We start from the raw sequence: 27,992 nt of genomic DNA on the forward strand, positions 1-27,992 counted from the left end.
GAAATTGCACTGCAGTAAAGTGCAGCGATAAATATTTTATTGGCACTGAATGTAGTTTTTGTTTTATGTTTTAATTTAAAGTTATTATTTGAAATAATTTTAATTATTTGATGTTTATGGATTAAAATGTAGTGTTATATTTACTGTTACTGTTATCTTTGAGGGATACGTTTTTTAGGTAGACCGGTAAAATGTAATGCCATCCAATGCAACGGTTCTGCCACATACTCTACCTTTATGAAGCTTATAATGTTAAGTTTTCGTTAAAACTTTTGGAGGGGTATTAATTCAACTATATGTTTATCACTGAGGTCATAGTTAGAGGTGGTATTTTGCTGGACTGCATTGTAATGAGAGGTGCTTCTACTATTCTTCCCCCCGTGTTTGTAAATGGAAAACATTAGAAACACCTGTCAATATAACACGGTTCGGTTCAACACCACTGCAAACTACAACCTCAATAATAAACACACCTCTTTGACAGCTCTCCACCCTGGGTCCTCGAACAAATGAATTTTTGCATTTGTACTATCGCCGCCTGTACGTGTAAGAGTGTGTGCGGAGGTTTGTGGTGAACCCGACAGCACTAGATGATGGTGAAGTGAAGAAGTGAGGGGTCACAGATATGTGGCGGGGGAGAACCCGCTGCTGCTGAACCGGAGTGGGACGAATTGGCCTCACCGCAGCACCAGCTGCAGCAGCAGTCGCAGTAGCAATGCTGACTCAAAACCCAATGATGGACGGGCTGGTGTGTCAGCAGGCCTAATAAAAACATCCATCAAAGGGCCATTCCTCCACTGCACTTGCTGCTAGACACAGCCATTCGAGGAGGGCAGTAGATCAGGGGGTGAAGGCCATATATCTGCTGTTTCGACAAGGTCCAAATCCACAGTCGCAGCCGGATGGAGATCTGCAGATCTCTTGTAGAAAAATTGTTGCAAAATATTTGGCAGCGTTGTGATGGATGACGAGGAAACCTTTGGAGAAACCTTTCTGATCAACCTTTATGGGTCAGTTCATTGCTACACAGGTGTGTAGAAAAGCGTGATTGCTGTTATGTAACAGCACTTTGTACAGTTTATGATGTTGTCTCTGTGTCTGTATGCGTCACTGACCCAGTGTGGCGTAGTAGAAAGGGAAGTCTCCCAGGTATCCAGAGTACTGCGGCAGGGCGAAGAGTCCCCCAGGGTGACTGTTCCACATCAGGCTGCTCCTGGAGCCGTGCTCCAGCACACGGTCCTGGATGATCTGCACAAAGGAAACAAAAGGAACACACATTAGAAATCAAATTAAATACAAATAATATCATCAGAGTGCTTTGCTTTGATTTACATACAATTGCAAGGCCATGTCACATTACTGTGTTGCAAAATTCAAACAGCTTTTTAATTTAAAAAGGTACCCCGTGGAGTTTCTGAACTCTGGTAGGGCTGTGCCCCGCACTTGCCTGTCTCATGAAAATGCATGAGGATGCACATGCATGCACACGGGTGAGGCGATACACATCCCTGCCAGTGATTTGGCATTATTCAACTGATCTACAGAGGGCAGTAATATGCCAAAAAAAGGGGCAATGCGCCAACAAAAGCAGGGAAGAAGTAAACATGGATGTAAACCATGCAGGATTTATAATTTTCAAAACAAATAAATAAATAAAAAATAACAGTTTTGCAAGTGTTTTATGAGGAAGGAAATGCCTTCAGCACTGTTAGACCTAGATACACACACAACACATTTTGGTGAGTAACACTAAATGTAACTTTTGTTTACAAGAAAACTCCATGGGGCATCTTTAAAATACATTTTTTCCTCCGGTTGTGAATTTGCTCAATGAAAATGAGAGTCTTTGCTTATTAATAGGACGTTAAGACAAAATGGGCCGCTGATTATGGAAAATATGAAAGTCAACTCCGTCAAACCAATACTGTTTTAAGTACTGTAACTCCTTTTTCTCTATATTGTAATTGTACTACTGCTACTCCTGTCTGTGCAGTACATTGTTCATTTTCTGAACCAAGGATCTAAGGCCGGGATTGTGTTGTGTGTTCTACAGATTGTAAGCATTTGAGACAAACCTGTGATTTTGGGCTACATAAATAAGGCTGACTTGATTTGACTAACTAAAGACTATCCTTCAATGCAGCAAATAAAACTACATTTATATTATAAGGGTATTCCAGTGGTTTAGTATGGTAAATAAAAACAAACAGTCAAAATCAAAGCAGTAGAGGCAGAGACATCCTGACTTTTTCCTTCCTAGTAGGGTCAAGCTCCAAAGCCACTGGTTCCTTCAATTTCCATCATACATCCAACATCATCTCTGTTAGACAGGTAAAACCCCCTCTCACACTAGTCACACTCACAGAGCTTCATTTCAAATTCATTTGGTTTACTTTAGAAGCTTTATTAAAAGAAAGAAAAACTTCCAAAAGTACCAAATGCTGTATATTGTGCTGAATGACAAAGAAACGCATAAAAGATGATGCAGAAGAAAATGATCATTAATCAACAAATCAGTAAGGGAAGGAACAGATTATATTGAGGCTGACAAATTGTAGGGGGGAAAAAAAACAAAAGCTGGCTAACTTTAGATAAATTGAAAATTTCACTCAAATCACTCAGGTCTCATAAACATTAGAATAATTTGTGTTGATAAAGGAACAAAGGTTTGCCTTTCAGACTATGGTGGGTGAAATATTAAGTGTTTGAACAATGAGCCTTTTAATCACACCTATAAAACATTTCACACTGCAAAATTAGTTTCCACACAAAAACGCCAAGAAGCTGATAGTCATAAATGGGAATGAATATAGACACCACTAATGTTCCAATTTCCAATAACCCCATTTCAGTTCAAAAAAAAAAAAATTCAGAGTATTATTCAAAAGTCAGTCACTGAATTATAGCAGGTGAAAAATTGTTATAAAAGTGAGTCTGCAGGCGTTGGATGAAAGTTAGAAGTTAGCTGAGCTTTCCAAATGTTTGCTCTGCATCACCTCAATAGCAGCTATTGATCGTGTCAGGAGTGAATTGCTGTGGCACAAAGCGGAGCTGAAAGAAATCTATGTTATTGTGCAATACTTCCTCTGCAGACAAATCAAACTGAGGTCTTTAAAAAAAAAAAAAAAAAAGCCTCAGCAAGTCTCAGCGAGTCAAAGGCGTCTGCGCCGGTCAGTTACACAGACGGAAAAAAAAAAAAAAGAGGAGCCAAACACAGACAAAATCATCAGCTGTGTCTAAGCACAAGTCAGTCAGGCCTGCCCCGATCCTTTTTGTGCCCGAATAGAGAAGTCAGTCAAACAGTCAGACGTGAGAATGGGCACTATTTTTCCCCAGCTGTAGCTCGCCGTCGGCCCTCTGCTGAACAGGCAGGCAGAGTAAAGAGATATTGTTGCCGTGCCCTTGAGCCAAGCTAAATTGCTTCAGTAAAACAGACACAGGCTTGCGGCCGTGTTTTATGGCTGCTGTTGAATCGGGAGGTGACGGCTGTTAACTCAAAGGACGGATATGTAGGAAGAGGTAAAGAGGGTCAGGTGGGCGATGGGTGAGCGGCTAATAGCTGTTCGAATTGTAAAAAGTTAATAATATAGCTGGAGGGGGCTTACTGTAATAGTATTGACAAAGCCACGTATAAATTCACCATTTGGAGGTGGGGATGTGAGGAAAGTGAGGAAAAACAAAACAAAAGAGCGCAGTCTGAGGTTTCTTTTACGTTCTCAAGCTTTGTCCCCGAGGATAGTTGATAACCATTTGCCTCAGCTGAACAGATTAACTCCAAATCCGTTAGCTTCTCTATAAAAAACGCTGGCTGCCACCTTAAAAAACCCCGAGCCCTTTACACCTTATGAGGGCCAATTTTGCTCGCTTGGCTGCAGCTCCTCCCCCGTTGGCAGCCCTCAGTCGGGACATGATGGACGACTCAATCTCACCTCAGAACAGCCACAATCAACCAATTAGAGCATGATAGATAAATCCCTCTTCTCTGGGAGCACACTGTGAGCTTGGCTTTAATAGGTGAGTTTAATAGCTGTACAAGCACCGCAGATCCGGCTATATTGACCTTGTGATTGGTCGAAACGTGTCCGATTCCTGACAGGAAACCCTGCGTGATAGGCTGAACTCATGTTTCCACCTTGCGTGCCATCTCCACATACACACACAAACGCGCAGTTTGGAGTGGATGCGGGAAGTCAATAAAAAGCAAGTGTGTTTGTGAATGTGTGTGAGGGGATTCAATCTGTCAAGATATCGGAGTGTGTGCGTGGTCGAGTGTGTGTGTATCATTACAGATTTTTGCAGTTAGGAGGGTAGGGGGTGTGGTGGTGCGGGTGATGGTGGGGGGGTACAGGCTCAAACGGATGAATAAACCATGTCGCTCGTTATCTCGGGGGCTGCCACGGCAACGCTATTTACATATGCCACCCCTTCTCCTCTTCACCCTTTCTAGCAGCACTCTTCCTCTTCTCTCGCCCTTTTTACAGGACAGTCAGTCAGAATTAAGCGGTTAGCCCTCGCTGTATTCAATGTCAGCACACACACACACACACACACACACACACACACACACACACACACACACACACACACACACACACACACACACTGAGTCACAGGCTTTGGCTATGTCACCTTGCTCTTTAGTGCGGAGTGACAACGTGTCAGGAAGGTTATGCCTGGGTGGTGCCATGTGTATCTGGGCTGACAAACCTTGACATATGGAGATGTGTTTCTAACTCTGTGTGTGTGTGTGTGTGTGTGTGTGTGAGTGAGACAGGCTTAGATAAACAGACCACAGATGTAGAGCCACTAGACACTGAAGCCACGATCTTTTACGTGTGCTGTGCGTTTGCGAGTGTGTAGTTGGTTGTGTGTGTGTGTGGAAAAGTCAAATTCAGAAGTAAGATTTGGGAAGTTATGCCATAACTTAAATCTTAGCATTGAGGGGAATATTGCTCTGAGGCTTTAGCGGTGCAGTAAGAGAGGAAATTAAATGCATGATCGGATATTTGGATGAGGGAAGAAGATATTTGTAACCACGGCATGAAGCCAGCAGTACACCTGCATCTATAAACTACTTGTTTAACCTGAATAATGAGGGATGGGAATTGGATGGATACATTTTTTTTTTCCAGTCACATATTCACTGAACTGGGTTATTCTCAACAAAGTGGATGCACATGACAATAGGTCAGAGGTCAGAGTAAGGAGGGAGGCTTCTGAACCTTGAGTGATACTTGAGCCTCTTCAGGCGTGAATGGTGGCTCGTAATTTTTGTCCTTCAACAAGTACAGCAGGATGGATTCCAACAGGGACAGTATTATTCCCATCGTTTAAAACTTCTCAACACACTATTACTTTTGCCAGGATATGGCCAAATTTACCGTTTCGATCTTTATCCTGCGGGCAAGCATGTACATTGTTTTTCTCTCAAGCTCTCTCTTTTTATTCATCACAACTATGATTGGCAAACTTAATTGTACAAACAAGCATTGGATGGATTATGAGAAGATGGGCCCCTCGGCACAGACAGGTAAAAGGCTTCCCGACCCTATTATATAGGACCCCCAGAGTAAAAGACACACAAACTGACTAAAATGTAGTCTTTCTGTGTCGCTTTGTGGTAGTTTTGTACCTGCTTGTGGTTGTTTTGCATCTGTTGTCATTTGTCATTTCTGTTTTTCGTCGTTTCGTGTGTCTTTGAATTTGTTTTGCTTCTCTTTTAGGATCATTTTGCATCACTTTGTGGTCATTTTGTGTCTTTCAACTGAGCTCTAAGACTTTCAAACAAGAAATATATTGGGTTACTGAGCGAGTCACTGACCTTGTGCTTTGTAGGCTTGTTCAGTAACTCATCCATGCAAATGAGTGCAACACCCTGCAAATGCCTGAAAGTGTTTTCTCTTATCCCTAATTCAACTATAACTGCATCTCGCTTCTCTCTGTGACGGTAGGCTTTCTGCCTTGCCTTTGACCGTGGCCGATTGGAAGAGCTACGAATACTTTTTCCTTTCGCCATTATTGGAAGACACACTGTGTGAACTGGCCTGTTTCAAGCACACCTCAGCCTTTCGCCATATCGGCTTTTAAAAAGGCACTGTTTTGAACACACAAAGCACAGAGGTGGACTATGGTGACACGAAAATATGCTACCGTGGCTGTTTGACAACGTCACTACTGGAATCCATCCAACTTAGCCGACGAGAGTTTGCACCGGTCACAGCCTCTGTTGTCTGTGAGGTGCGGCTACAAACTTTTTACAGCTTTTTACAGACTTCTGGGGTTGAGTGTTTGATACCACTTTAGGGTCACCGGGTTGGGAGCAACAGTAGACTACAGTTTACTATCTCTCTATCAACAATACTGTTACAGAAACCATAATAATACATTGTAAAATGTGGAGATTCCAGGGTCACAGCTTAAGCGCAATGACCCTTTTTTGTGCATTTTGAATAAAACAAAAAGCAGCTGGTATGAAATTCTCCTTGAACATGTGCCGTGGTATCAGTTTTGCTCTCTGCAAGAGACACTTTCCAGCCTTCCCTTTTGCTTTTAGCGCTGTACCAAAGAGACCGAACTGATGCCTGACAATAAAGCGAAGATTGCAGAGTCTGCTGTGACACTGCAGCCCTCTGAGAGAAAGACTGATGATTGAGGGTTGGGAGAGAGGAAGGCAGAGAGGCCAAAAGGGCAGGTGGATTTATGTGTTTGTGGGTGCACATTTGTGTACGTGTGTCATGAATCCTCACCTCCAGTGTGGTCAGCACTATCTTTTCCACAGAGGAGAAGTAGGCCTCCCAGAGGAACTGAGTCTGCTGTCTGAGGGACAGGATCTTATCCTGGTGGATGGAGCGCACCGTGGTTGGAATCTGCAAACGACAAACAGCGGTCAGTCAGAGGGAAATACAGAAGCTGGCTTTTAATGACTGATCTGGGACCTTAAATGTGTTGATAGGAAGAGTAAAATTGGTCCCAAGCATACACTCAGGAAACTCCCATCGACAGATAAAGAACATTACAGTGTGCACATTACAGGCCTTGTGAACTGTAGGACAAAGCAGATATTGCAAGTTTTTCAAGTAGTAGCCGCTACTGTTTGTAGGTAATTTAGATCAAGTCCAAGTCACAAATGTTCACAACGCAAGTCTCAAGATAAGTTAGTCCAAGTCCAACTCAAGTCTTAAGTTTTCATAAATAAAGTGCAAGTTGGTTGCATTTCTTTCAGGTCTTCGCATGGTGACCATTAAAATGACATGGCATTTGAACATTTTGCCTAAAGGAGTCCTTTTAAAATTAAAGGTGAGTTCCCATTTAAGGCCTGCCTTTTGCTATCTGATCTATTTTATTGTTTTGTTCCAGGAATTTAACAAATCAAAACCTAAGATTTTGACAAAAAAAAAAAAAAAAAAAAAAAAATTCTAACAACTTCTGTTTTCACCACATCACCGCAAACGAAATAACGCACTGGACCACAAGATTTGGTTGACAATTTTGGAGACAAGTATAAGGGCCCTTTTGTTGAGAATGTGTTTGTCAAAATGCTGTTTTCAAGCTCAAGAAAATGAACCTCCAAGCAAAACTTGAGATGTTTTTTCTTTCATGTCTTAAGTCATGTAAGTTCAGTCTCACAGCATTCAGTCCCGGTCAAGAGTCAAGTAGTTTTTGTGGCTTAAGGAATGGTTTGACATTTTGGGAAATACGCTAATTCACTTTCTTTGCCGTGAGTTAGATGAGAGGACCGATAGCACTTTCATGTGTGTATGGTGAATATAAATCTACTGCAAGCAGCGGTTAGCTCAGCTTAGTAAAAAAGACTGGAAACAGAAGTGTAAAAAAAAAAAAAAAAAGAAGAATTGGCTTTACAGGCAGTTATGTGATGATCTGGACCAAGAAGTAGTCTGGCTCATAACCACCTATGAAACAGCAATTTCTCGTTTTTACACTTTGATTTTCGTATAGATTAAACAAATGACATATAATGACGACATGGAGGTGCTCTTAAGCAGATTTTGTTACTTAGGACGGAGCCAGGCTACCTGTTTCAACCTTTTTCCAGTCTTTGTGCTAAGCTAAGTTAGGAATCCGCTGGTGGCAGCTTCATTTAGTCTTCGGAGATGGGAGGCGCTTCTCGTCTAACTCTCAGCACAAAATCAAATGAGCATATTTGTCAAAATGTCACACTTTTTTTCTTTAAGTCTGACTGGAGTCAAGTCGCAAGTCTCAAGTCTCAAGTCTGTGCCTCCGGTAGCAGTCTTGTTTAGCAAATTCTACCAAATTCCTCAGTACGTGAGTCAAAACATTCTGTTAAGAAATCCCATCCCAGAGGAAAAAACAAATAGTGCTATGTAGTATTTGCAGAAGACAAAACTGTGATTTTATTCAAGGGAATGAAGCAGACAACAAAAGGGATTTAAATATGATAAAGGCAACAGTCATCAAACAGTATTAGGGAAGACAAGCTTAAATGCTGTAGCAGCCATTTGATGAATGCTCTTTTGTTTTTCGTTTTTTGTTTTAATCAGAGAGCTCTGTAGATTAGTTCTACTGTGAGTTTATTTGTCAAAGTAAAGGGGGAGTAAGGGCAAATAAACACTTTCTGTCGACTCTTAGTCAGTACTGTATATGTGCATATTCTGCTAACTTAGAACATTTCAACTGAAGAAGTAAATACACTGTATATGCAGTATTTTCCAAATATTTTCCTCGTTTAAATAGAGAGGAAATACTTTCAATGTACAGTACAGGTATCCCACATTTAGTGAAAAACATATATTAATATACACTCACCGATCACTTTATTAGGAACAGTTTTACATCTCTTTATTCATGCAATTATCCAATCAGCCAATCATGTGGCAGCGGTGCAATGCATAAAATCATGCAGATAAAGGTCAGGAGCTTCAGTTAATGTTCACATCAAACACCAGAATGTGGAAAATATGTGATCTAAGTGACTTTGAAAGTGACATGATTGCTGGTGCCAGACGAGCTGGTTCGAGTATTTCTGAGACTGCTGATTTCACACACAACAGTCTCCAGCGTTAACTCAGATTGCAACTGACAGAAAAGCTACGGTAACTCAGATAACAGCTGTTTACAACTGTGGTGAGCAGAAAAGCATCTCAGAATGCACAACATGTTGAACCTTGAGGTGGATTGGCTACAACAGCAAAAGACCACGTCGGGCTCCACTCCTGTCAGCCAAGAACAGAAATCTCAGGCTGCAGTGGGCACAGGCTCACCAGAACTGGGCAGCTGAAGACTGGAAAAACGTAGCCTGGTCCGATGAATCTGGATTTCTGCTGAGGCACGCAGATGGTAGGGTGAGAATTTGGCATCAGCAGCACGAATCCATGGACCCAACCTGCCTTGTATCAACAGTCCAGGCTGGTGGTAGTGATGTAATGGTATGTGGAGTGTTTTCTTAGCACATTTTGGGCCCCTTAATACCAATCAATCGGCATCTGAATGCAGCAGCCTATCAGAGAATTGTTGCTGACCATGTGCATCCCTTCATGGCCACAGTTTACCATCTTCTAATGGCCGATCTCCAGCATGATAATGCACCATGTCACAAAGCTAGAGTCATCTCAAATTGTTTTCATAAACATGAAAGTGAGCTGGGTGTACTTCAGTGGCCTCCCCAGTCACCAGATCTGAATCCAACAGAACCTTTGCGTTGTGGTGGAGCAGGGGATTTGCACCACGAAAGTGCAATCTGCAGAAATTATGTGATGCGGTCACGTCAGCATGGACCAGAATCTCAAAAGAATGTTTCCTACATCTTGTGAAATCCATGTCCGGAAGAATTGAGGCTATTTTGAGAGCAAAGGGAGGCTCTACCCAGTACTAGCGTGGTGTTCTTAATAAAGTGCTCGGTGAGTGTATATACACCATATGTATTGATTGTTGTATGCATGTTGGCCCATCATGTTGTAAAACACACAAATCCAGAGGCAGAACCAGGATGTATCAGGCCTTTTTGGTGCTGCACAGAGTGAGCTCAGATGGAGCTCCTACATTGTAAAACTCAATGTCAAACAATATTATTACACACTTCATTCAAATTATGATTTAATGGGCATATAATTACTTTTCCCCCCATGAAGTTCAAGCAATTCCAGGCAAATCCATTTGCTCATTCTATTTATTTGCCCACTCATAAAACAATGTGAGGATTTTGAGTGACATTTTCAAGCAGCCAGGGACTTAGTATGCTGCTTGAATTTTGTTTGGTTGACAACGACGCCACTAGGAAACAAAACAAAACGGGATTTTTGGGTAATAGAAAAGTGAAGGTATCAACAGTCAGAGAAAGGCTTTGTTTCAGCTGTTGGATTGCTGCTATTTCTCCGCCTGGTATAGTTTTCAGGTGATATACAGACCATGTGGTTTCGTGCGAGCGCGTCTTCGGGTTGTTACCTGCAGCAGGAGCCTCTCGTCGCCGATCACTGCGGCTGTGTTCCAGTCGATGATCTCAGAGAAAGGTAGCTCCCAGCCGTTACTCAGCATCACTGGTACACATGCAGCCTGATAGAAAAACAGACAGACACACACACACACACACACACACACACACACACACACACACACACAGACAGAGAGGGAAGTTTGGACATGATCCTTTATAAACACAGTCACAGCTACAGCTAAATGATGACTGCTTCATTACATATCGATTCTGATTAGTAAAGCTGCAAAACCCAACTGTACTATAATTGACCAGTTGTTGTCTGTGACCCCATTTGGTAGACATTTGACTTTTTTTTTTTTTTAATTTCAAAATTCTTTGTTGCAATGTGGACATATCATACATAAAATCAGTCAGCAGCACAAAGCTGAGTTTTTTTTTTTTTTTTTTTTTTTAAACTCATGCATCTATTTATCCCAACCTTATCAGCCACAGACTGGATGCTGTTTTAGAACAGAAATGTCTTTTTTAAGGGCTGAATTATAGGAACTGAGAATGCAAGAGCAGCTGCCTAAATTTGCAGCTGTCGGATTGAATCACAATTATCAATAGTATAAAACATTTAGCATTGTTATATGAGAAACATTGGTTGTTACTACACTTGTTGATTGTATCCTGACAAATTTCTAAATGACAGAAATTTCCAACTATTAATGGAAATGGCAAAATTGCCATTTGTTCTTAAAGGTGTATTAATTGATATTTTTATCCACTAGAGGGCAGCAGTACAAGTTGTAAATGCAACACTGACATATTATCACCCTATAAAGTTGATCTTTTGAATGTATTAGCAAACATTATACATCCAGCAGTAACAGAGCACTCATTTTGACTCCAATTTTCACTCTCTTTTTAGCTTTGTTTTTGGCCACGAGCTCAAGGGCTCCCTAGTTGCTAGGTGCTCTACTACGTCCACTGCCGAGTCACCGACTGTGTCTGTGTGTGGTGTGGTGCTGAGCAGGCAGTGTACAGTCAGTTTTAAGAGCTTTTCAGTTGAAAACAGCTGCCTGCCGGTGCTGGAAACAAGGCTGAGGAGAGCAGTGAGAGTGACCCAAAACATTCAAGTCGGGGGGCCTTAAAAACCAAAACGCTGCATAGAGCTGAGGGGAACTTGGGAGTTGGGTTACTGATTCTCTGATTCTCCACTTCAAGCAACTCCTTTCACATTACACACAGTCATTAATAATAAAATATTAAACAGCTCAGCTTTAACTTTTGAGAAAATGCAGCCATAGAACTATTGTATGCAAGCAGCCTAACAAAACCGTACACAAATATGAACTCAAATAGAACCTAAACATGCAAGCGCGCCGCTGGGATCAGAGTTACAAAATTTAACATCAAACATCGCACACAGCGTCTCAGCAATCAGATAAACTTAAGTAAGTTTGAACATACAATCTAGATAAGCAGGCAGGCAGCATATAGTCACAGATAATGAGGAATTAAGTATCATGATGAAGGATATGAATATGAAAAAAAAAAATAGCAGCCATTAGTTGGAGAGCAGATCACAAAAAGTTGAACATTCTGGACAAAAAAAACAGGGTCAAAAGTTGGGAGTAAGGTTCAGACATCCGGGTTTATATAAACAAGAAAACGGTTATTCACTCTGCTCTGACTCTTGGGAACGACAAGAACTCAAGCATGCAAAAAATAATTCTTAATTACATAATTAATTGTTCATTTTCTGATTCTGTTTGTGTTTATTTGATTTCTAAAAATACTTGAATCATTCAATTAAACTTAATGTTAAGTGACCACGCTCAGTAGATGGCCCTTTTTTTTTTAAAGCTGCAGCTGTGGACACATCAATATTAAAATAGTAATTTTGGTGCAGGAGAGTTGATTACTCAGAGCTTGCAAGCTGCAGAAATGATAAAAAGAGGAAACAGGGGAATTAAAAGAAATCAACAAGCAGAAGAAAGTGGATAAAAAAAGAAATTAAAAAAGATGAAGAGGGGAGGTAGAGAAGTTGAATGTGACCTTTGGCAAAGGAGTGGCAGAGGGATAGAGGGATGAGAGGAGAGGTAGAGGGAACAGCTGGTGTGTGCGTGTGCTTTTGCATGTGTGTTGGTGTGTGTTCGTGGTGGGAATTTGATGTAATGACGGCCCTGTCAGTCCCAGGTCATAAAGGTGCCAGCTAAACCAGAAGTGGCCCTCTGGCTCTGCTTCACTCACACACACACACACACACACACACACACACACACACACACACACACACACACACACACACACACACACACAAACAACCCCAGGCACACACACAAACAAACACACACACACACACACAAACAAACACACACGCACACAAACAGAGCTGACCTCTTAGGAATTGCTTTCTCATGCAAAGACCAAAGTCTGTAAATATTCTCTCTCTGTCTTCCTCTAGATGGTGTGAGTCGATGGATGGGGTGAGTCTGACAAATGGAGGAAGGAGAGGAGAGGGCATATTTTCCCTCCCGAGTGGAGTGCGCCGCTATGTGTGTGTGGCAGCTGACAGTGTGATAAGCGCACTTATGTGGTCGCACTCTGTAGACGGCGGTGTACGGTAAGGAGAGGTAAAGGACAGTGCAGCAGTAATGCAGAAGAGCGCAGGGCAGTCACAGAAATGGATGAGCAGGAGAAAAAAGAGATGTGAAGCGTGGGGATTTCAAGGGGTGTGAGTAAAGTGACGGTTAATGGAGATCCAGTATCAGAAAAGTAACTAGATGGGTGAAATTTTAAGTTATCAAGGGTATCTTTTAAAGTGTTGGGGCACATTACCTGTAGGATTTTTAACTCCTTTATAAAAAGTTGAATACTCAACTATGCATTGTTTGAAAGCACAAAGTCTTGCTTTTCTATTTGTGTAAACCATTTTAAGATAGTATCACCGTGACAACCATTGCTTATTTCGTAACTGGAGTGCACATAAACATACCCGTAAAGACGGGGGGAAAAAAACGTACATTTATACAATCTTTGTAGCTGTAAATTTGGTCCACTATAACATAGCATGGTCACACCAGAGCGTGTTACATTGAAAATCATCGGCACGTCTCTGTGAAATATTTAGATCAGTAGCCTACTGCTAACTGCTAACACACTAGCCAGCCGAGAACATGCCACTGCTGGTCAGTCACAATAGCTTCTCAGGCTGCTTTCTATTTTCTCTCTACTGTCCTGTTTGTGCCCCCTTGCATTTTGTTTTTAGGACCGTACATCTTTAAATCCAATAGAATAAAAGGGGTCTCCAAGCTAGGTAGCGATCTCATTAGCTCAGTCGCTAAAGGGACAATAAGTGTACACAGTTTATTCAAAGGAGGCACTTGTATCATCGACTCTTGTCAAAAAAGCTTCTGCAAATGATTCCTCTTTTTTGGAGGAGGGTTAAATAAAAATGGATGTCGCAACACAGCTAATAAGCTACGAAAGCTTTCTCCATTTTGGACTCTTTGGTTCTCTATTCCCAAGAGAGGTCAGCACAGTCAAGATGGCTTGCTATTTTTGTCAACGGTTGAAAATAATGTGCGAGTTCCACTTTGGTGAACTTTGACACAAATCCGCCAATTGTGGCATTATAACTAGCTGATTTTGACGTGAAAATTCACCATTTTAAATGGGCTGGTGTGACTGAGACCTTCATTCACACTCATTCATTGACACATAACCATTTTACATAGATATCTACGGCATATCTTTCTGCTAAAGTTGTGGGGGTAACTACATAAAAATGTGGCAAGGATAGTTGTTCATGATCAAAATGACCGTTAAACCATAGACAAAAATTAAGAGTTCTCTAATAGAAAACTCAGCCCTCTGTCCATCTTGCCGTCTGCCATTTTTCACAGGCCTCAGTTTAACAATTTCTCTGCGCATTTCATTCCAGTGTTACAATATAAAACGAAGGTCGAAGGTCTTGTTTGTTTATATTAATTACACTATTAAGGTGGCAGTGATTTAGTGATCCTTCAATGCTAGAGGTAGCACTATTAAAACAAATGCAGAGTGGGAAGTGACTCTTTTTCTTCCCGGTAATATCACTGGTAGGTATGATTTACAGCATATGCAGTTTTCTCATATTGGGACTGTGTGTGTGTGTCTGTGTGTGTGTGTGTGTGTGTGTGTGTGTGTGTGTGTGGCTTGTTTACCTGCAGCGCCTCGAGGAAGCGAAAGGAGCCCAGCCGTCTGCCGCGGGGCACCAAACAGAAGGTGGAGTTGTGGAGCATTTCCTTGTAGTCGTACCTGCAGAGACACAACACACACACACACACACACACACACACACACACACACACGTGATGAGTTAACTGACATTAACAAGATCAGCATGCTTAGAAAACTGTGTGTAATCAGAAGAATACATACACTACATGCATCACTGCTACTTTCTGTAATGAGCTATAGTAATAGAATTGTTGATGTTGTATCACAGATGAACAAATACTGATAAACCTGGCATGAGGAGTATGTCATTCACACACAGTCGTTGTCACAATATGGATATAGTTTTTCATCCATTTACATAAACAATCAGATACTTTTAATCACACAAACCCAAGCAGGGAAACGAGGAGCACTCAGCACAGCCGGGAGAAAAAAAAAGAAAAAAGGGAAGACGTGATGAAAATATTTCTTAAGAATTTCAAGGGGAAACACCCGTTCCTGAGGTTTCAGCTTCGGTTTTTGTGAAATCTCAACTGTCTTTGTTAGTCATAATGTAAAAGCCAAATCTGGTTTATTACAAGGAAAAGTTGGTTCTTGGAAGGAAGTAACAAACAGGGAGTTTACTCAGATGATCTAAACTACTCTGGTGCGGTAAAAACCCAAACTGTCAACAATAATCCCTCATTGCGTAGCACAAGTTTTCAGTGTACAAATATGGCAAGTATGGTAGGTCAAATTTGGACTTCAGTCTGTAAACTGCGACAAAAATGTTTACAAGGACAATTTGGGTAATAATTAACCATTCGTCTTTGTTTTCTCTTCCAAATAACTTTTGCTAACCTGAGGTTATTAAAAAAAAAAACCCCAGGCTGTCTGTCTGCTCGTGTCTTTTGCCTACCGTTACTCTTAGAAAGTAGGATCCATGTTGTAATAAATATTTTTATATCTTCTGTCTCTTTTTCACTAAACAGCCTCTCAGACTTCCACTCTTTCTCCATCCCTCTTTCTCTTAATTTCTTCTTTCCCCTCTCTGTTCCTCCAAAACTCTATCCCGCCACCTCTCCTATCATCTCCTCCTTTTTCCCCCTCTCTCCTCCCTTTCTCCTATCTCGCAAGCCACACGCTCCTTTGCACGCCCCCTCTTCTCCACTCGCTACCTCTCTCGATCCCTATATCTCTTAAAGCAGGAGGATGGCGCTCCCTCCCTCTCCCCCTCCCCGCTCCTCTTTCTCCTCCTCCTGCCTCCTCACCCCTCTATCTCGCCAGTGAGGTGTGTCTTATTGCTCTCCAAATAGAGTGATCAACCCTGCCAGGGGTAATGAGCTGAGAGTGACACCTGCTTCCACCACACAGCTGGCTCTCTCTCTCTCTCTCTGTGTGTGTGTGTGTGTGTGTGTGTAGAACACAGAGAAAGACAGAAATAGAGAAACTGTGTGTCTGTGCGTCACACTCTGTTCATGTTTGCATGCACGCTGCTTTTCTATGTTTTGACAGTTTGTGTGTAGATACTGTTTTATGTTACATGGAGATCTTAAGATGTTTATTGTATGATACAGAAGGCCATTTACTTTCTGCTCACCTAACCTCAATTTATACCTTCAATCTTACCCTTTCCCCAACCTTTTTTTTCTTTCTTTCTTGGTTCTCCTGGATTTTTCCATCTTTATTTCTTCTTGCTTTCTTCAAATGTGGACATAGGGATGTCTTCCTGTGTGGATTATCTCTCTCCGTCTCTCATACATTAATAAGTATCACCAACAGAAAAGGCTAGCCAGTCAAAATTGCAGAACTGGGCATGACGGGGTTGCTCTCATAAGTCTAATTATTTTCTTTTTTTCTTTTTTTTTAACCAATTTTCACTATTAAATAGTGTGTGTGTTTTTTTTTTTTTTCAAAAGGAGGAAAATATTATTTTTTTCCGCACAGACAAACCACACACAGTTTCCTGCTGCAAGAAGACACTGATCACAACATTTCAAAGTAAACTACATCTTCTTGCAACACTGACAGCTCAGAGAATGTATTTAAATATAAAGGAAAAGAGAAAAATGAGAACATCACAAATAAGATGATAATTATGCACCATATGTACCAGAGTCAAAACAAAACAATAAACATTTATTGTTGAGTGTCTGTAGTGCCAATGCTATTTTATTAAAATCAATATACATACAGATTTTTGTATTATTAATTTCTTAAATTAGATTTTTAATAAAAAATAATGACACCTATGACTTTTTCTTTTTTTTTTTTGTGATAAATAAAAATAGAAAAAATGAGCCCTAAGGGTTGTCTAGGTTGGGGGTTAAGAGACTGGTGAGGCAGAAAATCATTTCTCATTTAGCCATAATCTATACAAGGTGAAGGTTACAAGACACACACACACACACACACAGACACATACAAACACACACACGCACGAACGCACACACACACACACACACACACACACACACACACACACACACACACACACACACACACACACTCTGATTCTACTGATGATGCTGTGAATGTACTATAGCTTGTAGAGAAGTGTGAGAGTGACTGCTGATGATGCCTTCTGTGTCTGCCTGTGCCTGTGAATAAGGACCAAGCTGACAGGGTGAAGCCGGAAGCCAAGCACTACACACACACACACACACACACACACACACACACACACACACACACACTTGATGGTGATTGCTGATGTTGCTGGCAAGATGCTGCCAAGTTTCTCCTTTAGCCAAGCTCTTATGAAGTGCAGGGACAGCCTATGATAAAATCCCACCCTCATTCACACCTACATGCATAACGTTCCGCACGGCACAGTTATTGTGTGCACAGACACAAACACACACACACACAGTGTGTACAAGCGACAGCTGCGCGCCCTCACATTGACGTTCTGTCACCTGTCGATGAAGACGAAGAAGCTATCTTAGCCCATATTTCCACACCAGCTGTCTGCCTGGACTATCTGTTTGCGCATGTATGTGCATGTGTGTGCGTGTGTGTGCGTGTGTGTGCGTGTGTGTAACAGCACGCAAAACAGACCACCATCTAACTGCAATGAATATCAATGTGTGAATTTAACATGCAGCAGCCCTGTAACATGTTTTATGTAACCAAAGCGATTGTCTGTCTTATGTTTAATAGGATGCAGATGTTTGCTGTTTATTTCTTTTTGACCTAACCTGTCATGGGAAGAACTTCTTGACTCCTCTTCTAACTTTTTTAATGTTTCATAATCAATATGGGAAGTTTCTGCCAAGCCTCTCAAGCAGATTGCAGGATTACAGTGATGCAAATTTGCTGCAGTCTCCTGAAAAGGCGCCAGTCGCAACCCTCCCATGTGATCCACCTGCTGTGTGCCTTAACCTGATTAGAACTGGGATTGTGCCCAGTAGAGACAATTTACCTTTTATGAGGGAGTGTTAGTGGTTTACAGGTTTGAAAGAGGTGAGGAGGTCGCAGGAGGAGGCCTCGACAAGGACGTCCCCTGCCGTCTAAACCCACCTTCATCTCTTGCCTCTCTGTTCCTCTCCTCGCTCCTCTTGTTTCCTTCAAACTTTTCTGCTAGTTTGGACTTCACACGGGGTTCAGAAGCCACAGCTTGCTTTTGTTGTCTTTTTCTCCTTTTCTCTTATCTTCTACCTCTCCTTCAACTCTGTTTTCTTGTCTGTCTAACAATAGCTCTCCCTCCGTCCTTGTGACCTTGAGCTGGCGGAGGGAAAGCCACTGTTGCGCTCTGAGCCTGCAGGGTGTGATTGTGTCTGCGTATTTATATTTTTCAGGCGCTTGCATTTGTGTGTGACTCTCCATTGTATATATGAGTGTGTGTATGTTTATTTGTGTGAGACAGCACAATGAAAGCAGGGTGAGCAAAACAGAAGCGGGTGTGTGACAAAGGTGAAGTGGTATCCTGCTGGAAGGACGTGCAAAACTGCAGAAAATTATGTCAGTATGCGGAAAATATAAAGCAGACAGGAAACAAGACCTCACCTAATAAAACACAGGAAATGAACTCTGCATGAGCACCCTGGTGTTTTGTCATATGAAAAGTGAGAGTGCATTTGAGTGCACGTGTCAGCATGTCCAACAACTGTGAAGCAAATACTTCTCCGCCAGCCCCAATGGCAACATCCTACACTGTTGCCCTGACAACGTCATTAAGTGCCTTCATTTGCAGCAACTTAATTATATGGGATTGGCGCTTCATCCACATTGAGAGTGGTTAAGGGGGTGAAACAGGGGGAGCATTTTTTAATAAACACACTGTCTAGCTAATGTTAATGGTGGCTTAAAGAAACTTTTGTCTAATCAGACGCCACCTCCACCCTCATCTCCACCAACCACCCTAACTGCCCCCTTATGACCATCAGTGGATGAAGTCTTCAGTAATATAATGAAAAACTACAGGACTCAATAGATCCTTTGCCAAGTCCTCACCCATTAGTTACTGTTACGACGCTAAAATGGAAAGTTTTAGCACAGCACATATGCAGTTTATGATGGTACTTGTGGCAGATTTACCACTCAGAATTAATACTAAATTCAGGAACAGTGGTCTTTTATTCCACAAAGAAGTAGGCAAAGGCAGGCCTCTCATTTCTGGCCCCCGATCTTTGATTTTTCTAAACTGACAACTCTCTGTAGCAGATTTTACCAGTGGTAGTTAGCTAGTAAACTTAAACATAACAACACGAGTTTGCTGAAAAGAAAATCTTCCCCAGGTCTCTTTCTAATGTTTCCAGCTGACTCATTTTAAAACCCCTGTAAAAGGTGTCTTAAATGTGCACTGGATGGCTACATACGTCATATCATGCTAAAAGACTGAGGCTAAAGTGGCATTTTCCAGGCAAAAAGTCAGGATCCTCAGCAGCTGGTGATCCATGTGGGAGATATATGTGTGATGTGAAGTGATTTATCCTTGGAAGGAGGGCAGAGAAAAACCCAAGCGATAACATGTTTATGTGAAAACACATATTTCCAAAATGCTCCCAAGTAAGGAGCTAGTATTACAGTAAAATACTAAAAATAAAAATGCAATTGAAATGTTATTTCATTTTAACATAACCCTGTTTGGTTGCTTTCTATAAAAACCAGCACTTGGTGGGCTGCCTCCTGGTCTTTTTGGTGCCATGCGGGCGCCCAGCAGACTCCTAGTGCCTGTCCATCCCCTCAACATGGAGCTTCAGGGTGATGAAAACACAAAATCACAACTAGCCTGAGTGTCTTCCAGGGAGCAGAGAGAAAGGGATCCAATTTACTGCTTATCAAGACTGTTGTTGTATTAGCCTCCCAGACCTCTCTCCTGTCTCGCTCTGCCACTTCCTCACTAATTTCTTTGTCCCCCAAAGTGTGTGAGTCTTTTCGAGTGTGTGAAAGAATGGGTGTCTGGAGGTCTGGTGATGGCTGGACCAAAATCCAGGCGAGTGTTTTTTGTACTATATTGTTGTCGGGTTTGTGCGTGTGTGTTAATGCGGTTTCATAACAGAAAGAAAAAAAAAACCCTCTTGTAAAGACTTTGACCCATCAAATTATTAATTTATGATATAAGAAAGCTCTAATTTGCTTTCACTGTGTCCTTCTGCACATGAGAACGGAAATGAACCTCAAGATGTAGTGGTAGTAAATCAAAGAATAAAAAAGTTATTTATAATTATGGGTGTCATGCCACAGATGTGCTCATTTGTCTAGTAAATAACTCCCAAACAGACTAAGGACAGAATCCAGCAGTAATTAAACATGAACCTCGTACTCCCCATAAACACAAGTGTCTAAGCTGAAGCATATTGTTGTGTGTGTTCCCAGGAGACTACGACAGATGTGCAGGCTAAATGAGCTTGTGGGTAAAAAGAGGGTATCTTTGGCTCTTGACTAACTGAGATAGAGCATGTTTGGTGAGGGGGAGTGTGTGTGGGTTGCGGGTCGCTTTCACATATGTTTCTGTGTGTGTGTGTTTGAGGGAGATAATGTGTCTGCACATGCGTATAGTGACAAATATGAGCTGGAGAGAAGAATCAGTAGTATGTGACTGGAATGTATGTGCATTTGTGTCTGTGTGGCCCCTTACTTTCACCCTCTCTACTTATTTACCAAGCAGCTAAGTGCAGAAATATGTGTCAGCATCTGTTTGTGGGCATCCAGATGCGTTCCTGTCCATTTTGTCCCATCTTCCTCCTCCTCCTCTGCCATAACGCCGTCTGTACACTCCGCAACTAATTCATTAGCCTAATTACTGCTCATTAGCCATCTTATGCTAGTTCCAATCAGCATTCTAGCATGGAACGACCCAGAGGTCTGCCTGGCCAAACAAACAGGCTCTCTGTGGTCAAACCCTAGACGACCCTGAGGTCTGTCCACACGCGGGGACAATGCGTCATTACCACCCACTTACAGGCCTGTAAAGACTGTCCCCTGCCTGGCACAAAGACCGTCATAGTCCCGCACAGCTCCGTGTGGAGTTGGACATATAAAACACAGCTGAGTGGATGCGAAGAAAATGATGTCACGGTGGCTGGTTTGACTGCTGGTGCTGGCCACATTAAGAGTTGTAAGAATATGTGCCAGCAGAAAAGACAGCACAGCAGTCATAAGCCCACTGAGGCCAGATATGTGAAAAATGCCAGCACTCTTGGCACTATAATGTGCACTGGATCCAAGTGTCCACATATGATACAGTATATTCTAACACGACTGTGTCGCTGAACTACTATTACAGATGATGTGTTTGTAGTGAATTTATGGGTTGAAGTGCTACACATAAAAAAAGGTGCCTGTCTCCTTCAAAGGGCTCTCAAATTTGTTTCAACAGGGACTTTTAAGCCGTGTTTAAAAAGGGCACCAAAATACAATCTTTGGTTTTCTACTGTAAGTTTTCTGGCCTTTATTTGACTGGGAAATGCTTAGGTGAGAACGAAAATCTAGTTTTCAAAGGGTGCCTTAGGCTGGCAAAGACAAACTGCAACAACGCATTACAGACAAAAAGCTATTATATATCAAAATAAATATATATGGGATTAGCCAAATCAAAATTGCAAAATCACCAGTAAAAAAAAAAAAAAAATCACCTATTAGAATCATATAAAAGATCACACTCTCATGATGTAAGCCCGACAGCAGTCTAAAACCATCAAACAATGAATTAATAAAGCAAACACATCCAGATTGTAATATACACCGTAACATTATTAGCCAGATGAGACTGCATTACAAGTGGCCAGCTGTTAACACAGGTGTGGCGGCAAACAAAACAAACTGAGGAGAACACATCCGAATGTTGGTCATCGTCATCTGCATGAGGATGGGAAGTACGTGTTCATGCCGGTTTCATCAATGAAAGCGTGAAGCAATTCGCAGCGCTTTGAGTGTTCCAGAGGGGAGTCGCTGACTTATCGGTCCACGGTAAAACGTTAAATTCTTTTTCTCTCTCTCTAGCTCTCTGTGACTGTCACTTTGTGTGAACACGGAACTGCTACAGTCAAATAACAACTCTTTAAACATTTTCAGCAACATTAAATTCAAAACCAGGAGTCAAAGCCCTGTTACACTGAGAAAATGTTTGTACAACTGGATATAGGCCCTCTGTATGCTGGTGAGCTGTACAGATAATGTATATTAAGTCTCTTCCCGATGCCAGGGAATGAACCTTACTTGTTGGATTTCGCCTGGAAAGTCCCGTTAACTCCGTGTTTCAGCTTGAATTCTAAAGTAACCGGGTGTCAGGAATTTCTAAGATGCCCCTCTAGTTTGCATAGCTGTACTGGATCCATATTACTATTTAAATGAGAGCTGGGCGGGAAGTACAGCGGCGGGTGGTGGATGGGGTGTTAACCGCATAAGACTAAATTTAAAAAAAAAGAAAAAAAAAAAGAAAAACATGCCGTAAAGATAGGGCTCATATACATGCAGACTCACACTCGGTACGCCTGCACAAACTTCCGAATCAGCTCAAGTCAGCAGCCTGTACTTTACCTCTAGCTAAAGTCCCTACTCACACATGTTAGCCTGAATATTTTACAAATACCCAGATAACAAGAAGTCCTCCTTCCGCGATACTAATTCACTATGACAGCTTTATCCTTGCAATCTTTTCAATTTGTCCTCTCAGATTTCTTCCAGTGCCAACAGATGGAGGCAATTTTTCAGTTACATTTAGTGTCTGTGCAATAGTCAAAGTCCCCAAATGTGGCACACACACACACACACACACACACACACACACACACACACACACTCAACTCTCCAGAGGATGGAAGTGAGGTCTATTTCAAACTAGACGACACCTATTCCACAAATGTATCCAGGAATATTTCCGGAATTTGTTTTCAAAGGCAGCTAGATGACTGCACCCCTACGCTGACAAACATGCGTCTCTCTCTCACACACACACACACACACACACACACACACACACACACACACACACACACACACACACACACACACACGCACGCACGCACACACAACACAGACACACACAAGTTAGTGATTGGCGCCTCACTGTGGGATCTTACAGATGAGGGGTCCAGACTCCATGGATGCTCACTGGAGACCAGCTGTGCCTTGCTCTGCACTTCCAGATGGCCCTCGGGAAGCCTCACTGTGCACATTAGTTTGCGTGTTCGTATATGTGTGTGTGTGTGTGTGTGTGTGTTGATCCATAATTGTGACACAGTCTCAGTTTTAAACATGTCAGCACATGCTCTGCGGCGGCCTCTTTTTAAACACTGACACATTTTGTCATCAGAGCCACTGAAACGAGAAGTGCAGAGGAGGCCCGGAGTTACCCCTCGCAGAGATGTCCTTTCATCTGACACACGCGCACACGCGGGCGCACACATTTAGAGAGGGAGAAAGAGAGGAATGCCTCACTTCGTTCCATCCGCATTACGTTCGCTGCAGGCTCTTTCATGACAGATCATTCTCCAAAATCTTGAAGTGTTTAAATACCACACTCTTTCACACACAGAAACGCATAGTCACTGACATATACACAAACCAGCACACTAACATTCTCTCAAACACACTCAAATTCAGACACTCTCAATCCTGGATCCACGTTAATGTGCATACATTGCACACAAACACACTAACCCTCCTATTTTCAAAGCAACGCCGACCATTATCTGGGTCCCATCTGCCGGCAAAGACCGGTCCGGCTCTCCTCCAATAGGTGAGTAGAAGCTCAATCGCGGCTAATTTCTTGTCTGCAAACACATTCTAATGTATTCCCTCTTAAGACTCCTCCAAATCAAAATATAAACCCCGGTCCCCGAGCCACCTGAGTCCCGCAGCACACCACCACCAATCAGAGAATGCTGCGGACCCACAGAGAGCGGTGCCATAACTATGGCAGTGAATGCATGGCCGGGCGCGCAGAGTTGGATTGAGAGGTGCACTGTTATCAGTCAGGACTGCCCTCTTTTGAAATGACAGCTTAGCAGGAATTTGAAGAAGCATGCTTCTGTTCAAACACACGGAGTTTAAAAAAAATAAATAAATAAATAATGGCTTCAGGGTCGCTGGGGTCAAGAGACTTTAGTTGTGCCCCGAGGAGACGATGTGCACTTAGACTCACTTTAAAGAGACATCACGGTGACTGGAGTTATGTGGTTTTCCTGTGACTCTGGAGGACACTTACAAGATTCTTAATTGGAAAGTCAGATGTGAGCAGCTCTGTGGTTCTTGATGTAACAACGACATTTCTAGTGGCAGCCATGTGCCGACGGGAAAATTTCAGAGTGATTGTTAAAGACACGCTGAAATTAAAAATGCCCCGAGTCATCTCTTGGTATTTGTTAAATCGATGTCAATAAAATCACGTTTGAGTACTTTTTACATCAAAATTCTCCTCTGTTCCCGTTAAACGGTAAAATGTTCCCGACTCATTCTGAATTCAGAAGTGTATAAACAATTTTGTCCAATCAAAAGTGATTTGGGGTGATTAGCTAACCGTGGCCAGCGTCTGCAACTGTGTGTGCATTTATCGTGAAAATATGTCACCTTACGGAGGATACAGACAAAATCTTCACACAGCACTTAAACATATTTTACTGCATGATGTTTCTAGGCTGTGAAAGTTAATTCTCGATAGGACATGTACATAAAAAAAAAACCGAACTCAGGGTCTACTTTCTCGTTTTTTTTTCCAGAGCTGTCAACCCCGTCTCAGTCTTCATCAGTGACCACATACAGTGCATGTATGATAACAGGTGGTTACATCTGCATATACACGGACCTGTTATCATGGGACCAGATTTTCATCATGTAATAACAATTGAACCATGTCCTCGACAACTGAGCTGACTTCATTTGCTGATGAAGACGGTAAGATGTGGCTGAAAGCTCCCGTAAAAAATATGAAGTTTTGTTGTATTTCTGCAGGAAACATATGATTCTGCAACTAAGTATTTTTTTCTTCACGATTAGCCTGCTGATTATTTTCTCTACTAATTGATTTAAAGATGCCCATCACAAGTTTCTGAAGCCCAAGGTGATGTTGTTACATAGCTTGTGTTGTCCAACCAGAACTCCAAAACTTCAAGATCTTGACTTTATTATCACATAATGCAAAAAAAGCATCAAATCCTCATTACTCAGGGGCTTTAACAGGAGAATGGCATTTTTGCTTGAAAAATTACTTAAATGATTAAAATAGTAACACAAATCGTTTCAGCTCCAGACCCGAGTATCAAAGTATTTTTATACATCGCACAATTCACCATTTGATGGAGGTACAAGTTCGTTTTTTTTTAAATCTTTTTTTATCTTTCCAAAACTTGGAAGCTTTCACCACCATGTGACCTCAATGAGGGGAGAATGCAACAGCCCAGTCGGGTCACACTGGCAACAAAGAAGCGCTCCTCTTCCCTGAATGCTCTTAGGGAACGTTTACATGAACGAATGAGTTTCCGGATTTATGTGTGTAGGATGGGTTCTCTATTGTCTTCTTTTTCCAACAATGTAATAAAAACCAAAAAGTACGGCTTAGTTTGCTTTTTTTTTTTAAATTTATATTTTTTGTATAGTTATTGTATTTCAGTTATCATCCTTGGTCACTCAAAAAGCATCCTCTACATCTTTTTCCCTCTCTCACGCACAGAAAAGCCCATACGCAGTCGTGTGAGCGTGAGTCTGACTTTAGCATCAAACACAGAGCATGTCAGCAACGCACAACGCTGGAGAGCAGCATGATGTCCGAGACAGTCAGTGCTCCCAGGGTGTGTGTGTACGTTTGTATGAGACAGAGAGGGAGAGAGAGAAGGGGAGGAAGAGAGGAGGTACAGCTGTCAATCACAAGCAGAGAGGCAAGCAAAGCGATACGCTACCTAGTGGGTTCATCAGTACCATGTGTCAGTCACACCCCGAGATCACATTGATTGTCTGCCGGCACCCATCTGAGTGCGTGGGCATGTGTGTAATGCGTGTGTGTGAGAAAATTATAGTGAAAGGGGCATATTTGGTCCTGAGAGGAATATCATGGGGAGTGGGATAAAAAGGACAAGAAAAATAATGAGGGAGAGAAAGAGGACGAAACATCCACAATGATGCAATTATGATTCAATTTAGATTCCTGCATCAATTATGCAAACATATTCAGGAGACATGTCAAATATTGATATGCTTTTCAACTTCTCAGACTGTATTCATTAAGGAGCCAAAACTTCACCCGGACCCTCTCATTAATCATGGATAGATGTCAGCTGGAGGTCCACATTCAGATTCAGCCAACACTCCCAACCGGCAAAGGCTGTGCTCTGTATCTGTGTGTGTCTGTGTGTGTGTGTGTGTGTGTCCATATTTGTCTGCTTCTCTGTATGTGAGTTGCCATGTAGCCGGTGTTGGTGTTGACCCCTGACCCGTAATGCATGACTGTGGAGTCAGAGTAGGTAGAGCTGCTGTGTTATTTGGCTGTAGCTTCATTAATGAAAAAAAAAAAACCCCAAAACAAAACAGAATAGGAGGGAAACAGTGACTGAATGCCATTAGTGACTACTCTGTATACATGAGTTCTAACATTATACCTAGGGCCGGGTATTGTTTGGATTTTTTTTTTTTTTTTAAATACTGGTGGCAATGCAACACCTAATTTTTGTACCTTTTTTATATTTCACCAAATAAGCTAAACTTCAACACAAAACAGCCATCAGAACAGGAAATTTGGACAGCGCCATGGACAAGCGTTATATAGAGGCCAAGCATGACCCACCATCCTCCCTTCGTTTCATTGGCCTTGAAAAAGTAGACCTCATCGGAGGAGGTGGTGTTAAAAAATATCTTTCCTGAAGAGAGATGTTTCGGATCCACAGGAATCTAATTGCTAACACTTTTCATGCTCTGATGAAGGCCCACGGCCGAAGCGCGTCAGCTATGATATTCCAGTAAAAATTAAGTTCTTTTGTTAGCCTGCCACCTTTTTCTACTTTTGGACATTCCCATCAGCCTCAGCTGTGTTTAGTACAACATCTGAGTTTCTGTATATGTGTTTTTATTATTTCTTTATTCTCTTTTTTTTCTCATTTGTAATATAAAATGTAAAATAAGCAACAAAAAAAAAAATCAACAAAAATAAATAATGTCACAAAAATTATCAATAGTTTCAGTACAAAAACACTGATATAATAATAAAGACGCATTATGCACCGCATGCGAGTATTCTGCTGTGTCGGTGTTGTCTGTCTACATTCCTTTGTGTCTATGTTATGTCACCACAACAAAAGTCTACAACCGCTTCATCTTAGTCATATGAAACACCTCTAAAGGGGCTAACCTGGTCTCATATGACTGAATTTAGCCTCCAAAGCTGGGTGGGGTCACAGCACACAGGTCGAAGGTCACGCCGATCCACACCCTGAGGAACAAAAGGGAGGACTAAGCCTTTCAGTGAGGGTTTTGGTGGCTTAGATTTAGGCTGACTGGGGGAGTCGTGCTGTCTGTGTGGGTGTGTGCCTGGAGGAGCTGTGTATGCAAAACGGGTTATGTCAGTGCAAGTGTGTGTGCAGTGGGTGCATGTACCTTTACTTATGATGAACATGCAAGACAGCTTACGTCTCTCTGGTTCAGTGTAAAGTGGTGAGAGTTCATGTTCATTTTCAGACCACATATGTCTGTGCGTGTCTGTGTCTGTGGAAACTGTGATGATGAACCCAAAGTGCAAACCTACTGCCCCTACTGCAGGCTTCCCCCGGAGCGCTGCACTTGGCTGGTTGTGTGTGTCTGTGTGTGTACAGGAACAGCTGTTCTCCAGCGCTACATGGGGAGGTCAGGGGGAGACGTGGACGAGCCGCAGCTGTGGCCCTGAGGCTTGTGGGAACTTTGGCTTGAACAACGTGGGAGCGGAGAGGAGAGGATAATACAAGAAGAGATTCAACAGGGAAAGCTG

General features: G+C 42.0%; 1 protein-coding gene across 1 annotated transcript in view; it reads right to left on the reverse strand.

The window, feature by feature from the left end:
• Positions 1–27,992, reverse strand: part of ext1b (exostosin glycosyltransferase 1b) — a 119,115-nt gene that overhangs the window by 24,929 nt on the left and 66,194 nt on the right. Inside the window, exons 2-5 of the mRNA XM_040121909.1 lie at positions 14,605–14,698; positions 10,420–10,527; positions 6,747–6,866; positions 1,116–1,248 (exon numbers count right to left, since the gene is read on the reverse strand). Of these exons, the coding sequence (XP_039977843.1) occupies positions 1,116–1,248; positions 6,747–6,866; positions 10,420–10,527; positions 14,605–14,698 (455 nt within the window). The remainder of the gene's footprint in view (positions 1–1,115; positions 1,249–6,746; positions 6,867–10,419; positions 10,528–14,604; positions 14,699–27,992) is intronic.

The sequence above is a fragment of the Xiphias gladius genome, chromosome 24 (genome assembly GCF_016859285.1).
Source record: "Xiphias gladius isolate SHS-SW01 ecotype Sanya breed wild chromosome 24, ASM1685928v1, whole genome shotgun sequence".
NCBI lineage: Eukaryota > Metazoa > Chordata > Actinopteri > Istiophoriformes > Xiphiidae > Xiphias > Xiphias gladius.